Raw genomic sequence first — 18,147 nt, forward strand, 5'->3', positions numbered from 1 at the left:
TGGAGTAAAATGGGTGTGATTTCAGGGGTGTGTGTGCACACTTGAAGGCAGCCATTGATCCAGATTGGGGCTTCAGGTTCACTCTGGCTGAAATTGGACCCCAGAGTCTACCCGATGCAGGATGCAACTCTGTGCCTGGTCCTTTCACCCTCAGTGCATCAGTGAAAAGGATGGGGCCCACAGCTCTCCGGAGAATGTTCCTTTGCAGGTTGACATTCGTATGATACCTTCGTAACCCTCTCTCACTGGTTTAACTTCTCAGGGGTGCCTAGAACACAGTTCAACTAGTCTGGCAGTCCTTGAACTGTAGGAAGTGATCTGACCTGCACCCCCATTGGCCTGACGTGGCTGAGGGTGGAGTCTGTGAAGGTTCAGTGTGGTCTTTCATCTCCCCAGCCTCTTGGGCCTCAGCACTCACCAGGACCTCTGCGGCCCCAGGACTTTTGCTTATGCTGTCCTGTGTGGAACTACCAACCCCCCCACCAGCTCAACTGTCACTTCCTTGGCTGGGATCCCAAAGCACTAAATGTCAGGAATCAGCAAGTGGGCTGCAGCACCCATCATCCTTGTGATGGACAGACCTCTCAACATAGGCAGATACTATGAAGATGTCTATATTCATGCTCCATTTGTCCTCTTCGGTGGGAGCACAGAGAATTCCCACAAGGGACACTTAAATGGCATGCCTATGCATGTGGCCTACTTCTCTTAGCCCTTCACTTGCTCAGGGGGCCTGTGAACATGGCCACTGCACAGCAATAAGGCCCAACAGGATCGACATCATACGCCCTCCCTCACCAAGGCCCACCAGGTGGCATTCCCAAAGCTCCTCATCTGCCCCAGACAGACTCTGGCCAATTCTGGGCCCAGCGTCATTTCCCAGGAAGGCTCAACCAGGTCTCTTTCAACATGAAAGGGCTGTTTGCCTTCACTAGAGGACAGCCATGTCTAGGTACAAATTCGCCTGCCCTGCCCATTGGTATCTCCACCCTGTCTCAGTGACTGCTCTGGTCAAAGCCCGATCCACAGCAGAGGACCTGCAGGAACAGGCACTCATCTGTGGGACTTACCTGCTCTAACACACCACCTGGAAGTCGCTGGGTTTATGGAGAACTTGGTAATGGTGAAGGGATGGGGCTGTGACAGGGGAAATACGGTGCTTTAACTATTATATGACCCACCCCAAGCCCCCGACACAGCCAGCCAGCACACAGGTCTGAGAATCAAGGTGTGAATGTGGAACTGTCTCTTAATACACCCAGGTGGGCTGGCGGTGTGGCTCAGTGGTAGAATGCTGGCTTTTCATGCACAGGGTCTCGGGTTTCATCCCCAGCACTGCAAAAAAAAGAAAAAGAAAAAAAAAAAAAATCTGAGCAGACACAAAGCCATGGCTGTATTTCTCCTCTGCTTACATCCGCAGCTTTCTCATCATTGGGAAGCTTGCTGCCAATGCACCTCCTGTGCCACAGCCAGGCCAGCTGATCCCACCCGGGCACGATTCCTGCCCCTGAGGGTCCCCAGGTGACTCTCATGCACGCCAGTCTGAAGGCATGGGGCTGTCCTGAACCCTCCACGTCCTCTTCCTGTCCACACAAGGAGAAACGAGGTCAAACAGCAGTGGGCCAAGGAAGGGTGCACAGGGCTTCCCAGGCCTAGCACGACTACGGGGCCAGGCCACTTCTCCAGCTGCTGCTCGCACTCGAGGCTCACACTTCCGGCCACCCTGTATCAGCAAGGAAAGAACGGGCCAGACTGCAGAATAAAACGTAGCTTTATTATGACATAGGAAAGACTACAAGCCATCAGGGAGCAGAGCGCCAAACAGCCCCTCAAAACGACAGGGAAAGGGCAGGTGTAAACATCTTGGTAATAAAATCTCCAACCACAGCACAATCATTGGAATTTTTTCTTACAATTTTTGTTTTTAAAGTTATAGTAAATGAAACGAGTCACTTTGAATTGTCAAAAGAACTGCGATTTTACACAAGTGAAAGCATACACACCAAGCCAAAACACAAGAGCACTCGGGTATGTCTCAGGGATGCTGCTAACAGGGACACGCAGGGGCCATCCTGGGGTCCAGGGGAGCAGAGCCCGGGCCCGGCCCCCGGCTGCTGCCTGGCTGAGGAGTCCCAGGCACAGGGACGCTGTCCACACCACCCTCAGGCCACCCAGGCCCCCAGCACTCCACACAGCTCAAAGACATTGCCTCCAGATTTCTGAAGAGGGCGAGTCCAGCTGTCTCACCATGAAGCACTAAATGACAGCTAGCATCTCAGAGGTGCAGACTCTTCCTAGCACACGGGTCATGAACGTGCATCGGGTTGTCACCCAACGAGTCCCGCCACGGTAAGACACACTTTGGGACAATCTGAACACCTTCCTACACAGGGTGGTTAACTGGGAAATGGTAAAACCGTTCTCCTGACCGACGAGCCAGACGGGGAGCTAAAAGAAGGGATCCCTATATGCTGCTCCTCACAAAGTCAAGTCACATGAGCAGAAACACGGACCCAGTGCTGAGGGTCCTGGCCGAGGGCAAGGCCCAACACGAGCTGAGTGTCCAGGGGCCTCCCAGCTGGACAGAGCTAAGTGCTTAGAGTGCCAAAGCCTCAGTAAAGGAGAGAATCCACCTGAATATGGACGTCTCAAATGGTGCCTATAAAAAGGAGCACAGCTCCATCTTTCTCCCCATTCTACAGTCCCAGTGCAGTGGCACAAGCTGAGACAGGAGGGGTGTGGCAACGGAGGACGCAGGCCCAGCCCAGCCACAGGTGACGGGCCAGAAAGCCCAGCTAGCTCACCTGCTGGCTTCACACTTGCGTCTGGACACCCCGCAAGTCAGGGTGCTGAGGCTCCCCGTTTAGACGCCTGCAGGCTGCCTTCAGTTCAGCCTCCTTTCCAAAAGATTTGTTCCTGATTAAAAGACAAAAATCTGTTCCCGAGAAGATCTTCACAGCACAGTACACAGACAGGCCGCCTGGGGCTGTGCCTGAGAATCGGGGCCCGTCCATGCTTTCCAATAATGCTTATTTAAAAAACATGCTTTAGTTTATATTCTTTGAACACAGAAACACAACAGAGATGAACTGGGAAGTGTTCACAAACCGCACCAGCGAGGCTTCGCCGTACCTGCCGACCCCGTGGCAGGTGTTTGGGTTTCTTGGGTTCTGAGTAAGCAGCAGCTTCTCAGCTCAGGTCCCCTGCCTGCCTTTGTGTGGCCTGTCAACTATGAGAAATTTTCTTATTTTCAAATAGTTAAAAAAAAATTTATTTTCTTGACACATGTAAATTATACAAAATTCAAATTTCAGGGCCCATAAATAAAGGACTACTGGAACACAGCCAAACTCACTGTTCACATATTACCTATAGCAGAGACCCTATAGCCCACAAAGCCTCAGATTCTCACCTGCCGGCTCTTTATGAGAAAACTCTACCTAGCCCTGAGACTGCTCATTTCCTTCTCCCCAACACCAGGATCCTGCAGTCCATGCAGACAGCGCTCCCGGGCAGGCAGAGCCGGAGAGATGGCCATTCACAAACTAGATCCAAACAACGCTTCCGTCCCCAGGTCCCCAGGTTGTAATTTCTCAAAAATGGACTAACAATCTAAGTTTGGGTTTGAATAGCTAGATACATGCAAGATATCTTACAAGGAACTTCCTCAACCAGCTCCGAAACAACCTCATCACAAAAGCATTTCATTCCTGCTCCAACTGAAGTCACAGCAAGTGCAGAGAGGCACATGGCCTCCAGCAGGGTCACTCAGCTTCAGATCCAACACACCAGCCACCACGCAGCCCCGCACAGGCAGCAGGACCAAAGATCAGGAGGAAAATGGGGGAAAGGGACCATGGAACCACGGGACAACGCTCCGTTTACTCCAAAATCAAGACACTAGATCTGAGCTGCAGCCCCGTCCCCCGTCTTCCTCCGCCGCCTCTGCCTGCTGCGAACCACGGAAGGCGGGGAGGGAAAGGGCACAGCAGAAACAGCACCAATTAAAAAGCAAGACTCACTCTTGAGAATAAAGAAATGATCTAGATTTCATTATAAACTCGATAGTCATTCACTTTACTATTATTACATTTATGAAATTCACCATCGTGGAAAAAGAGAAAAGGGAAAGGGGATAAGAAAATGTCTATTTCTAGAAAACTGAGAGAACATCTGGGCTGATGCTTCCACATGCAGTTGACACTAAATTACCTGCAGAGCAGACGTATTTGGAACCTGCACCAGCGCCCCCAGGCCCTGGGCTCTGGGGCAGCCTTCCAGCTGCAGGAGACAGTGGGAGGATGGGGCTCCCAGCCCACACTCAGCCCGCCGCCGCCCCAGGCCTCTGCCCTTGCCTCCACCTTGGTCTACACGTGATGGACCCATTATTTTCATCAGGTAGGCACCTTTTTAAACTGTGTGCATGGTAGGACAAAAGGAAGCACCAGGCAGAGGCAGTTTCATGCCATGAGGATGCCCCAACCCCAGATCTCCCAGTTTTGAGGAGCACAGGAGAGACGCCAGTGACAGATTCCCTCGGCTCCTTTCCCATCCAGGGCACGCGTCCTGACGTATGCTCAGGAGGGCAGTTCACGTCCACTCTGACACCTGACTCCCGGGTGCAGAAGGATCACGTGTGCAGGCTCATCTATACAGGAGGGGTGCCGTGGTGGTGCGATGTCGGGGAAGCTGGGGGTCTTCTGGTGAGGCTTGCCAACTCCTCGCCCTCCTTTTCTCTGACCAGCTGTGGATGAGGCTACTCGTATTCCAGGAACTGTTTGTGGTAGAACAGCAGGTATCTGAGGAGGCAGAGGAATACTGGCTTTATTCCAGTTCCGAAGACATTCAAATCCAACAGCCCATGCCAAGCAAGCACGTGTGCATGTGGCCTGCGTCTGACTTCTTGGTTGGTTCTGGTTTTTGAGTCCTCAGGGACAAGAGTCCCCCTGCTGAACTGCCCTGTCCCCATCAAAGTGGCCTAACCACCCGCTGCCTGCCAGGAAGTTACCATAGCTCATCCAACTCCTGCAGTCCTCTGGCACTGCCTCTTCTGTCCCTGAAGGACACTGCCCTCACGGTGGGCCTACTGCTCACTATGACCACCACGACAGGGGTAGCCGACTCCTGCAATGCTCTCAAGGTTGCACTTCAACAACACACAGACCTTCTCTGAAAACCTCTGCGGGGGCTACCCGGATGCTCTGAGTCCATGTTCATCCCCAAAGGACTTCCTGGCAGCTAGGCTGGCCTCACCCCTGGGCCAGGAATCCTGCTGTCCATTCAGGAATAAGGACCTAGGGTAGCTCAAGGTAAATGAGAGGGGTCCCCTCAGTCCCTGAAGGGGCAAAAGTTTTCTGTGCCCAAAGGAACAAATCCAGGAGAGAAGAGAGGAACTGATGAAGAACTGATGGTCCTGGATCACAGCGTGGGTGCTCTGGGAGTTACATGACACATTCTCCTCTCCCACCGCCCATCTAGGTGGTGTCCTACCTGGAACAAGCTCTCATTATTTCAGGAAATAATGTGAACATCAAGAGTCACTCATGAGGCACTAGAAAGAGACGTGGCTTTGGACCCAAATGACAAGGGGGCAGAATGGGATACGGCTGCAACCATGAGGCCTCCTCCAGCCCCCACAGGAGCCACGTACCCTTCGCTGTCCAGCACATCCTTGATGCTGGCCTTGGTGATGATAGCATCATCACACTTGAACCACTGATCTTTGTGCTGACGGATGAAGCTGGTGTAGTGGCCACTCTCCAAGGTCCCTTGGTGGTTAACGACAGCAAACAGGGAGTACCTGGTAGGAGGAGGAGTGGGGAAGACTGAGGGCCCTCCCAGCCCAGGCAGGCCAGAAGGCCACTGACCTGACCTAACACCAGCGGTAGCAGGAGGGAGCTGGGCCTGCCTTCTAGCCCTCCCAGCTCTCACTGGGGTGCAGCAAATCCCCAGAGCCACACTCAGCAGAAGTGGGGATCAGTGGTGGAGGCAGCGGTACCCACTCTACCTGTGCCACCTTTCTACAGTACTAATGGCAGGCAGAACAGAGCCCCTTAGGCCTGAAGGAAGTCAGAAGCTTGGGCAGGGGCAGCCCCCCACGGGAAACAGCCTTTGCTAATAGAGGTAACGGGAAGCAAGCAAGGAAGCAATTCAGAGGCCACAGGAAAAGGGACTTCTGCTGGTGCTGCTCCCCATGTGCCCACCCTGCCAACCCCGCCTGGGACATCCCCACAAGCCACCGCGTACTTGTTGTCATTGCTGAGGCTGTCGGTGGGCTGCTGGTACTGCCCGTTCATCCTGCTTTCTTTACTGTAACAAAGAGCAGCAAGACTCAGCATCAAAGAGACAGGAGGCTCTGACAATCACCAACACTGAGAAGGGTTCCACAAACGCTGCGAGAGGGGGCACGTCACAGGCTTTAAACAGAGACTGTCCATGCTGCAGTGGGGAGCAGGGCCCACTCTCTCGAGTAGATTCCCCCAGGCCTTTGCTGCCCCCAGGAGTCTGTGACGAGCCATCCTCCCACGGGTGGAGTGTAAGTTAGACCATCACCAGCTTCCTCAGAAAGATCAAAGACTGCTTACCCCTCCACCAGAACCTTGGTAAAATGGGAGGGGGCCTCCTGGAAACGAAAAGGCCCGAGTTCTGTTTAAGGCATTCACCCACCAAAGGCTAACAGAAGGCAATGAGATCTCTGAGACCCAGGTAAAAGCAGCAACCACTGTGTCACCTCCCCGACACGGGAAATCAAGGTCACGCTGACTCGTTTTCCCAGGGTGGGCTGACAATGCAGAACTGTCATTCTGAGAATCTCATTTTATTTGGGATGGAAACCTGTGGACCACGGTGACAGGGCCACCAAAAGAAAGGACACGGGAAGATGTTGATACCTAACCACAAAAATTTGCTTGAGATGGTGCAATGAGCTGAACTATAGACCCTAAAAAAGTAATGTTCACCTCCCAATCCTCACAACCTGTGAGTGTGACCTTGTTTATAAATAAAGGTCTTTGTGAATAAGGACGCTGAGCCTAGATTATCTGGGTGGGCCCTAACTCTAATGACAAGTGTCTTTATGAGAGAGAATCCGAGGAAAATCAGACTCAGGGGTAGACCCCAAGGCCAGGGAACCGGTAGTGGTGTGGCCACAAGAGGATCTGGAGCCACCAGAAGCTAGAAAAGGTGAGGAACAGACGCTGCCAGATTTTCAAAAGTGGGCCCTCTCCAACCCCCTGATCTCTGGCCTCTAGAACTATGAGAAAATAAATCACTGTCACTGCAAGCCACCAAGTCTGTGGATGAAAACAAATACATCAGTAAGCAGCTTGGTTTATCTAAAGGTTAAATTTTAAGTGTTCTATAATATAAACATCTGAAAATAAAGAAAACAGAATCCACAATCAAAAAATTCAGCTGTTTAACAGCACTTCAAATCTGTTCCTTCTCCTCATATCTCACCTCGATGAATTTCCAAGTTTGAAAGCTGATAAAGACTTGCTAGAGAAAAATTCAAAGCAAACTATCCAAGGAAAAACAACTCATTTAAGTGGATCTTGGGTAGGATCAGGATAAGTAATTACATTTATGAAAAGTAAGCTTTTTATTACTTGTGACAAATGCCTCACCCTGGAAAGCGGATGCTGCACAACCACCCCAACAGGACGCAGAGACTCCTACCTGGAGGCCATGAAGGGTGTCATGTCCAGCTCCAGGGGGAAGGACACGTATGTGGTGATCTTCCGCCTCAGCTTGGCCGAGTGCTCAAATCGCTACAGAAATGGAGGAGGGAGAGGGAACAGCAAGGAGACTAAGTGACAGCGGCCCGTGGGCTGTCAGGGAGTCCCCTTTTACTTTCTGAATTGCCTTTGGGTCACATCTAGTGCTTACAGTTAGATTCAACAACCCAACGCTGACCCACACAGATCTGATGTATGAAGTTCAAGTCAAGCCCTGATGATCATGCTCCATGATAAACACCAGGGGTACAAGAAAGTGGCCTCATGACAAACACAGCAAAGTGCAGAAAACAAGACAAATATCCTAACCTGTAGCAACAAAAATGAACAGTCCCCTCCATCAAATGAAAGGCATTTCTAGGACTATATGTGGGCACCCAAATCCAGCTGCAGAGCTAGCACCTTTCTTTTAGCATTTTGAAGGTGTGTTGAAATAAGAATATGCAACATCAAAATCTGATATAGTGTCCCAAATATTGATTTCTGGCCCTTTCCAGAAAAAGCCTGCCAACCCTGGACTAGATCATAATTGCTTTAAGTAAAACAAACTAGGGGAGAGAGATGGGAGAATTTGGGAAGTAATAAAACTTCTACACACACACACACACACACACACACTGCAAGTTGCTCACATCCTATCTAGAGTCACTTGCTTTCTGTTACCATCACAAATCTGTGCAACAGAGGGGGTAGCACAGGATTAGGCCTCGCACCCTCTTGCTCCTTTGGCATGCCTACTGACTGGCCAGTTATAAAATGCCCTCAAGCTGCCACTGGGCTGTTTTCTGGAAAACTCACTTTGAGATGAAAGCAGGCCACAATGGGCAGCTTCTTCATAGTGAGCTGCTTGGTGGACTCCTGGTAGCTATGGCACCCACTGCATTTGATCTTGGCACTGCTTCCCAAGTGCTCCGGTCTGGTAAATCTACAAGACATTTTTAAAAGGTTTTTAGCTGGGCATGGTGGTGCACACCGGGAATCCCAGCAACTCAAAAGGCTGAGGCAGGAGGATCAAGTTCAAGCCAGCCTGGGCATCTTCCTGTCTCAAAATAAAAAGAGCTGGGTATGTAGCTCAGTGGTAGAGCACCTGCCTACTAGCACGTGCAAGGCCCTGAGTTCAATCCCCAGTATAGGGGCAGAAGGGGAGTTTTTAAGGAAAAAAGGAGGGAAAGAAGAGGGACAGAAAAGGAAGAACAAAAGAATATTTTATCACTTCTGTTAAGACTTGCCACAGAAAAATTTAAAGCATAAAATGTCCATCTGAGGAGAAGTAATTCACAGTTACGGTTTATAATTTTCACAATGAAAAAAACATGAAACTTTTTCTCCCATAATCTTTTCTCCAAACTTTTATATTACTGAAATTTATGACTATGTTAAATTATAAAGACTCTTAGAAAATGTTTTTGGTTGGTTGTTTGTTTTCCACAATCTGATACCCTATTTACTATCTGGACCTATCAATCCAACAAAGTCAATGTAGTTAAAAAAATTTAAACATGCAGCAAGATAAATCATAAAACCTTGTCCCTCTTCTAAGGAATACTTCCCTTACAGGGAACTCTGCAGAGCCTCTGAAGAGCATCCTAAGTCTTATCACCTGTCTAAACCAATGAAGTAGTGAAGGGACAACTTCAAAATGGCTATTAAGTGCAAAACACCACAGATGTTCTAGCCACTTGCAGGACAGGCCACACACGTGGGAAGTAGGACCAGTGTTTAGTCCACACTGTGGTGCAGGTTGCCTGCCACAAAAGGTGGGGAGCATCACGTTCTGCTCTTTGCTCTCAGCTCACTCACTGGGTTGGGGTGAGTGGGAAAAGGTCGGTGGTCTGTGACACAGTCTACTCACTGAGTGGGGTGAAGTAGGAGAAAGTCGGTGATCTCTGATACAGACATGCAGTCTTGCAAAGCAGAAGACAGAAATACTAAAAAATTTGAGAAGAGCCAACCAGTGTGAGCTCCTGGGCACCTGCAGCCATCTGTAGGCTAAAGCACATTCTCTCTATTCTATACTCTGGGCAGCAGAGAGAAAATGCTACCCTGGTCTGGCCCTGAATTTACAGCTTTCTCCTGACCAGCTACCACTTCTAAACGCGGGAGACAAGGTTTTCCCTGCCCAAATGTCATGGTTGCCTTACCTCCGCAGGCAGTCGGTAAGTGTTGTGGTACCCGACGCGTGGCTCTCCCCATTCACCACACTGCCCTCGCTGCCTGGGCTCAGGGGCCAGAACGGGGTGGAAGAGCCAGGCAGATCCAAGCTGATGTCCCAGAAGGGGTCTATGGTGGTGGAGACGCCACTGCAGAAAGTGGAAACACGTCATGAGGGCTGAGGGCCATTGCCGCTTCTGTGCCAGCCTTAGGCAGCTTCTGTGCTTTCTTTGGGGACATACCAACACAGCCCTTTTGTTCCAAGAACGCCTGAGGGTGGGTGCTCAAGCAGGAGTACTTGAACCTGTGTGTCCTGGGTGGCCCAAGGTAAGGATGAATATAAATCCAGTAATGCAAGGGCTGCCCCTTAATGTCAAAATTTGGGAGAGCACCACCTTCATTTAGGGATTTTAAGAAGAGTAAATTTCCCAAGCCCTAGGTTCAGAGGCTCTGAATCCCTAGGTATACCTCAGCTGCATGTGGGAACTGGAGTAGCACCAATACCCAGAAACTGGTTATTGCTGCCCAGGGGGATCACAGAGATCCCCCCACCCCACATCACACTGAATGTACACTGACCAAGCTGAGCAGACTCTGCAGAATGTAAATCACTGGATTTGGCAAGGCCAGCTCCTCCTTGGAGATTTAATTCACAGTATTAAAAAAGGGAAACTCTTCAGAGTGGGATATTTGCCCAAGATATTTAAACAGAATATAAATCTGAAACAACCCCTTGCTAACAGAACTTGGTAGGTAAGGGTCTGTGAGAAACTCTACAATGCTCACAGCCAAGGCCCAAACAACCTCTGCTACGTAAAAGAAAACTGTATCTGCAACATCAAGCAGCAGGGACCTTTTTCCAGGACCCCATATGGACTGTGGGTGACAATCCACTGTGGGCTCTCAACAACCTTAGTAGATTGTGACCAGGGCTTTAAAAAAGTAAACTGGAATAAAAACATGCATGTGCACTGAGGGGGAATGCAAGGTCCTCTGATTTCACTGCCAAGTGATGCTTGTCCATGTTCTGAGGCCTGAAGTGCTAAGTGGTGACTGCACCTGGCAAGAATGAAAGTCACCACCCGGGAGCAGATGGAAAGAGGAACCGTGATGGAATAATTAGATAACCCACCAAGATTACAGATGTCAAGAGTCTGCCAGAGGTGAGCGAGCCCTTCCTAAAGGCAGCTGTTTTATTTGGTTTCAGATGTCAAAGAAATGTGAAGGATAACTCCCAAGAACACCCTGCTGGATTGAACACGAAGAAAACCCCAACACTGAGGGCCACATGTTCATGAGGACCCTGGCCTGACAGGTTTCTCCCTTACACTTCAGGACTCAGTGTAACAAGTGATGCTGATTCCACTTTAGCATTAAGGGTTCACTTAAAAAACTCCCCAGCACAACAGTTCTGCTGACTGGGGCTTGTGCTAAGATGTCGGTGTGGCCCACCCAGGTCCTGATGCTGCAGCGGATTGTGTCTGGCTGAGGGCTGCACTTACTGGCAGACCTGGCACGTGACATCAGACTGCAGCCCGCCTGTGAAGATCTGGTCGATGATGCAGTTGCAGTGATTGGGGTTGTTGGCCTTCTTCCCATTGTCATCACCTGGGGACAGAGCACAGCTTTGTCATCACATCTGTGCACCTCCAGGACAGCAGACAGCATGTTCCCTCACCCACCCAGAGAAGGAAGGAGGAAACCAGGATACTGACACTTTAAAAGGTGGGTAAAGACACCTGTGATTCCAACGGAGACTTGACAAAGGGGCACATCATGGTTTTAATCTCATGAGAGATCCAAGCACCTAGATGCTAATACTCTTTGTTCTCTCCTTAGCATCTGTCTTGGCAATGAAGTGTCCTAACACCTAACAGCTTGGTAGGATTATCGATTCTGTTTTTCATATGCAGAATAATTGAATAAATATTTTCCCAGAGAGAAAACCCAATAATAATGATCTGGACCAGACATACCAGAGAAACACCTTTCTCCTCCCTCAACCAGACCGTGCCTCCCTCAAGATGTGTTGCAGCAGCCCCAACCCACCGTTCCTCATCAGCTCCACACTTCCTGACTCCCAGGTCCTCCCTGGGTTCCATCCACACTCTACTTAGATAAGCAAATATACAACTTCAAGAGCAGAGTACAATATATATTTAAAATATACATTGTAACTTCATTCAGCTAAAAGGGGGATGATGATGTAGCCATTTACATATACATTATGTATCAAAAAAACAGAATTATTACAGAATGAAGAATGTCCACTCTTTTGAGAGCAATCATCCAGATTTAAGATTAGAGGAAAACACTGCCCAAAAGAACCTCGAATTCACAAGGCAGAATGTTACAAGGTATGGAAAGTGCGTACAGGAAGATGTAATGAAAGATGAGCTGAAGATGCCCCAGAGCTGACAACTCATGAACAACACAACCAAGCGCATCCAGGACCCACAACCTGTGCCAAGTCTCTGATAACTGCATTTTTTTGGTTTGTTTGTTTTGCAGTGCTGGGGATGGAACCCAGAGCTTTGCACTTGTCAGGCAAGCACTACACACGAGCCACACCCCGAGTCCATGACTTTGTTTTTAATGAAAAGAGCTGACATTTCTTTCCAGGAGCGGGCAACAGTCGTTTCACGGTTTTTTGTTCTACAAACATTTTAACAGCAATGCATTTTCAAACAATTTTCAGTACAGATTTCTCCTGCTTATGGAGGGTCTTAATTACCTTCATAAGATGCTTATAGTAATAATCTTTAATTTAATAATCTTTCATGGTGGCTCTTTCTGTATGTATGACACACATCATTCAAGAAAATCCAATATAATCTAAGCTATTCAGCAACTTTCATTTGGTTCTCAGGGCAAGTATTAAAAGCACATATGTTTTAAGAGGAAAAAAATTTTAAGTACCAACAAAACAGAACCCAAAGCATGAGAGCTGATTCAAACAAGCCATCTCATGTCAAGCATTGGGGCTCTGAGCTGGTGCCATAGGCTCTACAGGGCACTGGTGCAAGGGCCACCATCCTGAGCATAGCCTCAAAAGACTGAACGGCACTAGGAAAGCCAGCTGCTTTGTTCTTTAAAAGATACCAGTTCAAGAGAAAATGAGCTGGGCAGGTACCACCTACATTTAGCTGAACTAGCCCAGATCCCAGGGAACCCGATGGGAACCAGGTCTCTTCTTACTGCAGCAGTGCCTTCAGAGGTGAGATCTGAACCTGCAGCCACAGCATCACCCTCCCTCAGACCTACTGAACTAGACACCAGCAATGTAAGAAGCCAACAACCCACGTCCAAGCTTCATGGCAACCTGCAAGCCCTTGGAACTGGGAACTCTACCAGAACCAGGAACTCCATGAGGAAAAAAAGGAAGGGACCCAATCATGCTTCGAGCTACCCACCACTCCACCTGAATCTCAACTTCCTACCCTAGGAGACACCGTGCCTCCTCCCCACCTCAACCATCAAATCCCACCCATATCCAAGAACCCGCGAAGGGGGACCGTGCTCCCAGGCAGGCTGTGGGACTACGTTAAGGAAGAAGCCATGTTCCATTAAAATCCCAAGAAAGAGCTTAAAATAAAAAGCCTTTGATCAGAATCAAAAGAGGACTGCAATCAAAATCAGGGACGCACCAGCAGGTGAACAGGCTTGGTCCCCTGATCCCAGTGCTCTATTTCAGAGCAGCAATCGTTTGTGGTCTCCCCAAGGGAGGATAGTTCTGACCATCAGTCACATTCAGAAGCCTCAGACATGACAACTCGGAGGAGCCACAGAGCAGCCACAACATGCCGAGGCCTCCGAGCTTTCACTGTTGGCGATGATGGGTCACAGGGGATCCCTACCATGCGGTTGCCAAAGGACACGTGAAACTACTTTCTCCTCTTAAAAATAAACTATAAGGAACCTCCTTAGGAAAATATGATCATATACGGTCTATGCAACAATAGTGGGGGTTCTCGGCAATGTCCCCCAGTTTTGGACGTGCATGCACACTTCCCCTCTTTGCTCCCTTTCAGAGGGAAACCCCCGTCATAACCTGAGGAAGGCGCCAGGACAGAGGGGGCAGAGCGGCCCACCTTTGCAGTGCCGGTGAAGGACGTCCAGGGCCGCGATGAGGAACTCGTGCGCGTCCTGCTGCTCGTAGCCGGCCAGGTGGCGTGCGTGGGTCCACACCAGGTGCAGCAGCTTGTAGGGGATGTGAGGGGACCGGTGCCCAGAGTAGAACTGCTCAGGGAGAAGAAAAGGGGGACTGTGGGAGCACACTGGACCTGAGCATGTGACACCATGGAAGTGCTGAACAGCTGCCCAGGAAGGGCACTGTCTGGTTTGACAAAACCATCTCTCTTTCTTTAAAGCTGAATTTTATTTTTATTTGGACTTTCTGGGCTTTTGGAGTCTGCATAGGATTTTCTCCCTCCCACCACCTAATTTTTAAAGATAAACCCACATGATGAATTGTAACTTGCTAATGAAAGCAAATGAAAATAAAAATACCTTGACCTCTTGAGGACAGGACACACACCTATAATCCCCATGACTTGGGAAGCTGAGGCAGGAGGATTGCAACTCTGAGGCCAGCCTCAGCAACTTAGAGAGACCCTAAGCAACTTAGCAAGGCCTTTTCTCAAAATAAAAAAAATAAAAAGGGCTGGGGATATAACTCAGTGGTAAAGCACTCTTGGGTTCAATCACCAGTCCAAAAAAAAAAAAGAGGACTTAATATGCCCAATGTCACCTCATACAAAGCACCAGGCAAACCTCAGGTCAGGGTCCCCACTGACATGAACATTTCAGATCTTACCATCTGACCTAACATGAACTTTATTTAGAATAGAATAGATTCATAATTCTGAACAAAATGACATGGTAACCAATATACCATTATTAATGATAGGCTGGGGGTGGAGTTCAGTGGTAATGCTTGCCTAGCATGCACAGGGCACTGGGTTCCACCCCCAGCACCACAAAAAAATAAGTAAATCAAGAATCTCAAAGTTAGCTTTGTTCTTTTGGATTTAGAAGAATTCACACACTCATGAGATTCCTTTGCTTGACAGTAAATGGCAGTTGTTCACCTAGCAGCAACGTAAAGTGGACAAGGAAACAAGATGCTCAACTCCTCCACAGGCTTCAAGTCTTACACTTGTAAGACGCTGAGAGGTGGACAGCCACTATAAGAAAGAGATGCTAATACTGGGTTAGCATCCCTAAAACTGAAAATCTGAAATCCAGAAGGCTTTGTAACCCAAACCTTGAGAGTGCATGGTGTATTTTGGAGCATTTTGGATTTCTGTTAGTGATGATCAATTAGTAATGTCTATCAAATACAATACAAAACACCCTGAGACCTGACACACTTTGCGTCCCAATCATTTCAGGTATTCTGGTCTCCAACAATTTCAGTCTGTTCAGTAATACAATCCCCACAGTTACCAGTATGTTGTAGGAGTCAGAAATGGGTTAGGCTAGGTCTATGGCTATACCACTCTGAATGCGCTGATCTTGCCCAATCTCAAAAACTAAGCAGGGTCAAGCCTAGTTAGACCTGGATAGGAAAAATGGCTTCTGCTAGGATAGAGACTGGCAAACTGTTTCTGAAAAAAGCCCAAAAGAGAGTAACTTCAGCTACAGGCCACATGGTCTCTATCCAACTACTCAACTCTGAGGCTGTGGCCCAAGCAGCCACCAACAGTACGTGAGCCAGTGGGTATGGCCACGTTCTGACAAAATAGCAAGATGACTGATAAAAGCAGGGGAGGCTGGGCCTGCCGACTGGTCTTCCTAGAGGCCTATAGGGCAGGCAGCGTCCCCATTTTTACACTGGAGTAAATGAGTGACCTGAGCTCTAAGAACCCAGTCGGAAGCACTAAGCTGGTAGGTCCTGAGGCCTCAGCCCAGACGTGTCTGGACCCTGTGTCCAGAGTTCCATCCTGCACCCTCTCTCTAGTCAGACACAGACATGGATGGACACACTGAGTGCAGCCACAGTCAGATCAAGGGAACAGAGCCACCCACGCAGGGCAGAGGCTCACAAGAGAAGAGGCCTCTGATGAAGCACGCCTGGCAGTGAGAGCAACAGAGGAGACCCACTTCCCTCGAGAATGAAACAGGAAAGAGGCCAGCACATCTACTGGCCTTCCCGAGATCCAGTGTGGCCGACAACAGGATTTAAGAGTGAACTGCCAGTGTTTACAGAGATGAATGTGTTCCACCAGCTGACTCTGCCACAACCCTTGCAAGGGCTCCTTTTCTCATCCTGGGTCAGCAGTGTGTCTCCAAAGGCCATGCCCACAGCCTCTCATCTAACAATCTCTTTTGGAAAAACTGTCTTCCATAGTTAAAGCACATATCAAAAATTTATTCACTACATAAAGTTCTGGAAATTTATCATGGCCAATCCTTTTTTTAAGGCAAAAGAAAGCAGTTGTAAAATATTCCACAGCACAGTTGGTAGCACTCACCTCCTGGAAGAGTGAGGACATCTCACAGACCAGACAGGAGCTGGGGCTCTGCATCTCACACCGGTGTCTGTCAGACAGGAAGAAGTCGCGCAGGAGTGGTGTGTGGGTCAGAGCCTGGACGATGCAGTTCATGAAGCACGTGTTCCCAAGGTTGATCAGCCCCCGCAGACCTGAGAATGAAACCAGAGACATCGGGAGTTACTTGTGCACTGAACTACGGGTAGTGTACTGCCACGTGCTAGGGGCTTCCTTTTGGTCTGCATGATCACCTTCCTTTATTAGTTCACTCAAGAAGAAAAGAGCAAGAAGAAATGTAATACTTTCCTAATTTTTAGACCATTTTTATATGAACTGTGTTGAGGAATATCCACTACCAACATCCCTTCTTTCTCTTTGGCCGTTATGTTTTTAAAACCACTGCCCAATTGTGTTTTCGATAAAAATACAGGTTGGAAAAGAGCCTCCAACAAAACAAATTGCTTTTAAAATGTTCTAAAATGCATTTCTCACTTCTTACAATACTTACCAAACACCCTCGCATAGCCACATCACTTCTATCACTGAAGATTAACCTGGCCAAAAAACACTTGGGTTCCTTAAGACATGCAAACTCTAAAGGTCACAGGGCAGGAACCATCTCCACTCATTCCTCTGCACCCCAAGCCCATGGCAATCCCTGTAGAGAGCAGGGTGCTTGTGACCTGGATGCTGAGCAGGCCAACCAATGACATGCAGTTAAGCAGGAATTAAACAGACTCCTGCTGCATTATGAGCCTAGGAGTGGAAACAGACTGCTCTGCAAGATGCCCTCTACCCACCTATGGTGCAGTTAGAGGTGATCTTCCTCCTTTTAGGATTGTGTTTCAGCAGTTCCAGCTCCCGTTTGGTTGGTTCCCAAGTTGAAAACTTCTCTCCAGCACCTAAGGAGATGAAAGACAGTTCCAAGTGCTGTTCGCTCAATTTTCAAGTGTGTTTATAAACAAAAGTTGTGGGGTTCTATACTCGTTATCAGGCTGTATTTGAAAGAGCGGCAGCCCTGATATCAGGGTTTTCTAACACCCTACCACACAGATGGGTGACCGGCTCGCCTTTGATGGGGGTCTATGAATACACCACATTTCCTGCAAAACTGCCCATTAAAGCCACCCCAACATGAATACAAGATGATTCCTTTTTCAAATGCCTCCAGTCCCTGAGTACAGAGACTGCAGCATCCGTTTCACTCAGTCCTGGGTATTCTCTATGACCAAGTTTTACCCTTGACGGACCTGAGGAGACCACAGGGTTAAGAGACAAAGCAAGTAGGTAAATTCAGGCAGAACCCAACCTTGCATCTTCCAAGCCTTCCGCTGTTCCTCTTTGGCAATTATTTCCATGTCTCTGTCGTAGATGTAGTCCTGACACAAGAAGCAATAGATACCTCCATACGTGAGATCGATGGCTGCAGAGAAAGAAGGGAGACAAGGAAATTCAATTTTTTTTTTTCAAATTTTTTAGTGATAGATAGAAAACAATATCTTTATTTTGTTTATTTATTTTTATGTGGTGCTTGGGATTGAACCCAGTGCCTCACATGTGCGAGGCAAGTGCTCTGCCACTGAGCCACAACCCCAGCCCAAGGAAATTCAATTTAACATGGAAGGCAATGCTTCAGGACTCAGGCATACAAGTCGAGTTTCTTAGACAAAGTGTGACATTTAAAACTAGTATTTTAGATTCATAAGGATTCCTGGCCACCTGACAGGGTAAAAATGCTTTACTACACTGAGAATTCCTGGTGCTAT

The 18,147-nt window shown here is 48.6% G+C and overlaps 2 protein-coding genes across 3 annotated transcripts in view; one reads left to right on the plus strand and one right to left on the minus strand.

The window, feature by feature from the left end:
- Tnfrsf13b (TNF receptor superfamily member 13B) overlaps window positions 1-2,349 on the plus strand; it is a 35,034-nt gene extending 32,685 nt beyond the window's left edge. The window contains exon 8 of one of the 2 annotated variants that reach the window (XR_009228008.1): window positions 263-2,349. The gene's annotated coding sequence lies outside the window, so the exon portion shown is untranslated. The remainder of the gene's footprint in view (window positions 1-262) is intronic. The other variant, XR_009228007.1, reaches the window with a different exon arrangement.
- The window catches only part of Usp22 (ubiquitin specific peptidase 22), a 35,437-nt gene continuing 19,043 nt past the window's right edge, over window positions 1,754-18,147 (minus strand). The window contains exons 3-13 of the mRNA XM_046456713.2: window positions 17,691-17,804; window positions 17,182-17,283; window positions 16,364-16,533; window positions 13,979-14,126; window positions 11,390-11,495; window positions 9,878-10,036; window positions 8,535-8,661; window positions 7,678-7,769; window positions 6,247-6,309; window positions 5,651-5,800; window positions 1,754-4,799 (exon numbers count right to left, since the gene is read on the minus strand). Of these exons, the coding sequence (XP_046312669.1) occupies window positions 4,757-4,799; window positions 5,651-5,800; window positions 6,247-6,309; window positions 7,678-7,769; window positions 8,535-8,661; window positions 9,878-10,036; window positions 11,390-11,495; window positions 13,979-14,126; window positions 16,364-16,533; window positions 17,182-17,283; window positions 17,691-17,804 (1,274 nt within the window). The 3' untranslated portion in view covers window positions 1,754-4,756. The remainder of the gene's footprint in view (window positions 4,800-5,650; window positions 5,801-6,246; window positions 6,310-7,677; window positions 7,770-8,534; window positions 8,662-9,877; window positions 10,037-11,389; window positions 11,496-13,978; window positions 14,127-16,363; window positions 16,534-17,181; window positions 17,284-17,690; window positions 17,805-18,147) is intronic.

This window comes from Marmota monax, unplaced genomic scaffold (genome assembly GCF_021218885.2).
Source record: "Marmota monax isolate L192 unplaced genomic scaffold, Marmota_monax_Labrador192_F-V1.1 WCK01_AAM20220418_F8-fsc00291, whole genome shotgun sequence".
NCBI classification, from domain to species: domain Eukaryota; kingdom Metazoa; phylum Chordata; class Mammalia; order Rodentia; family Sciuridae; genus Marmota; species Marmota monax.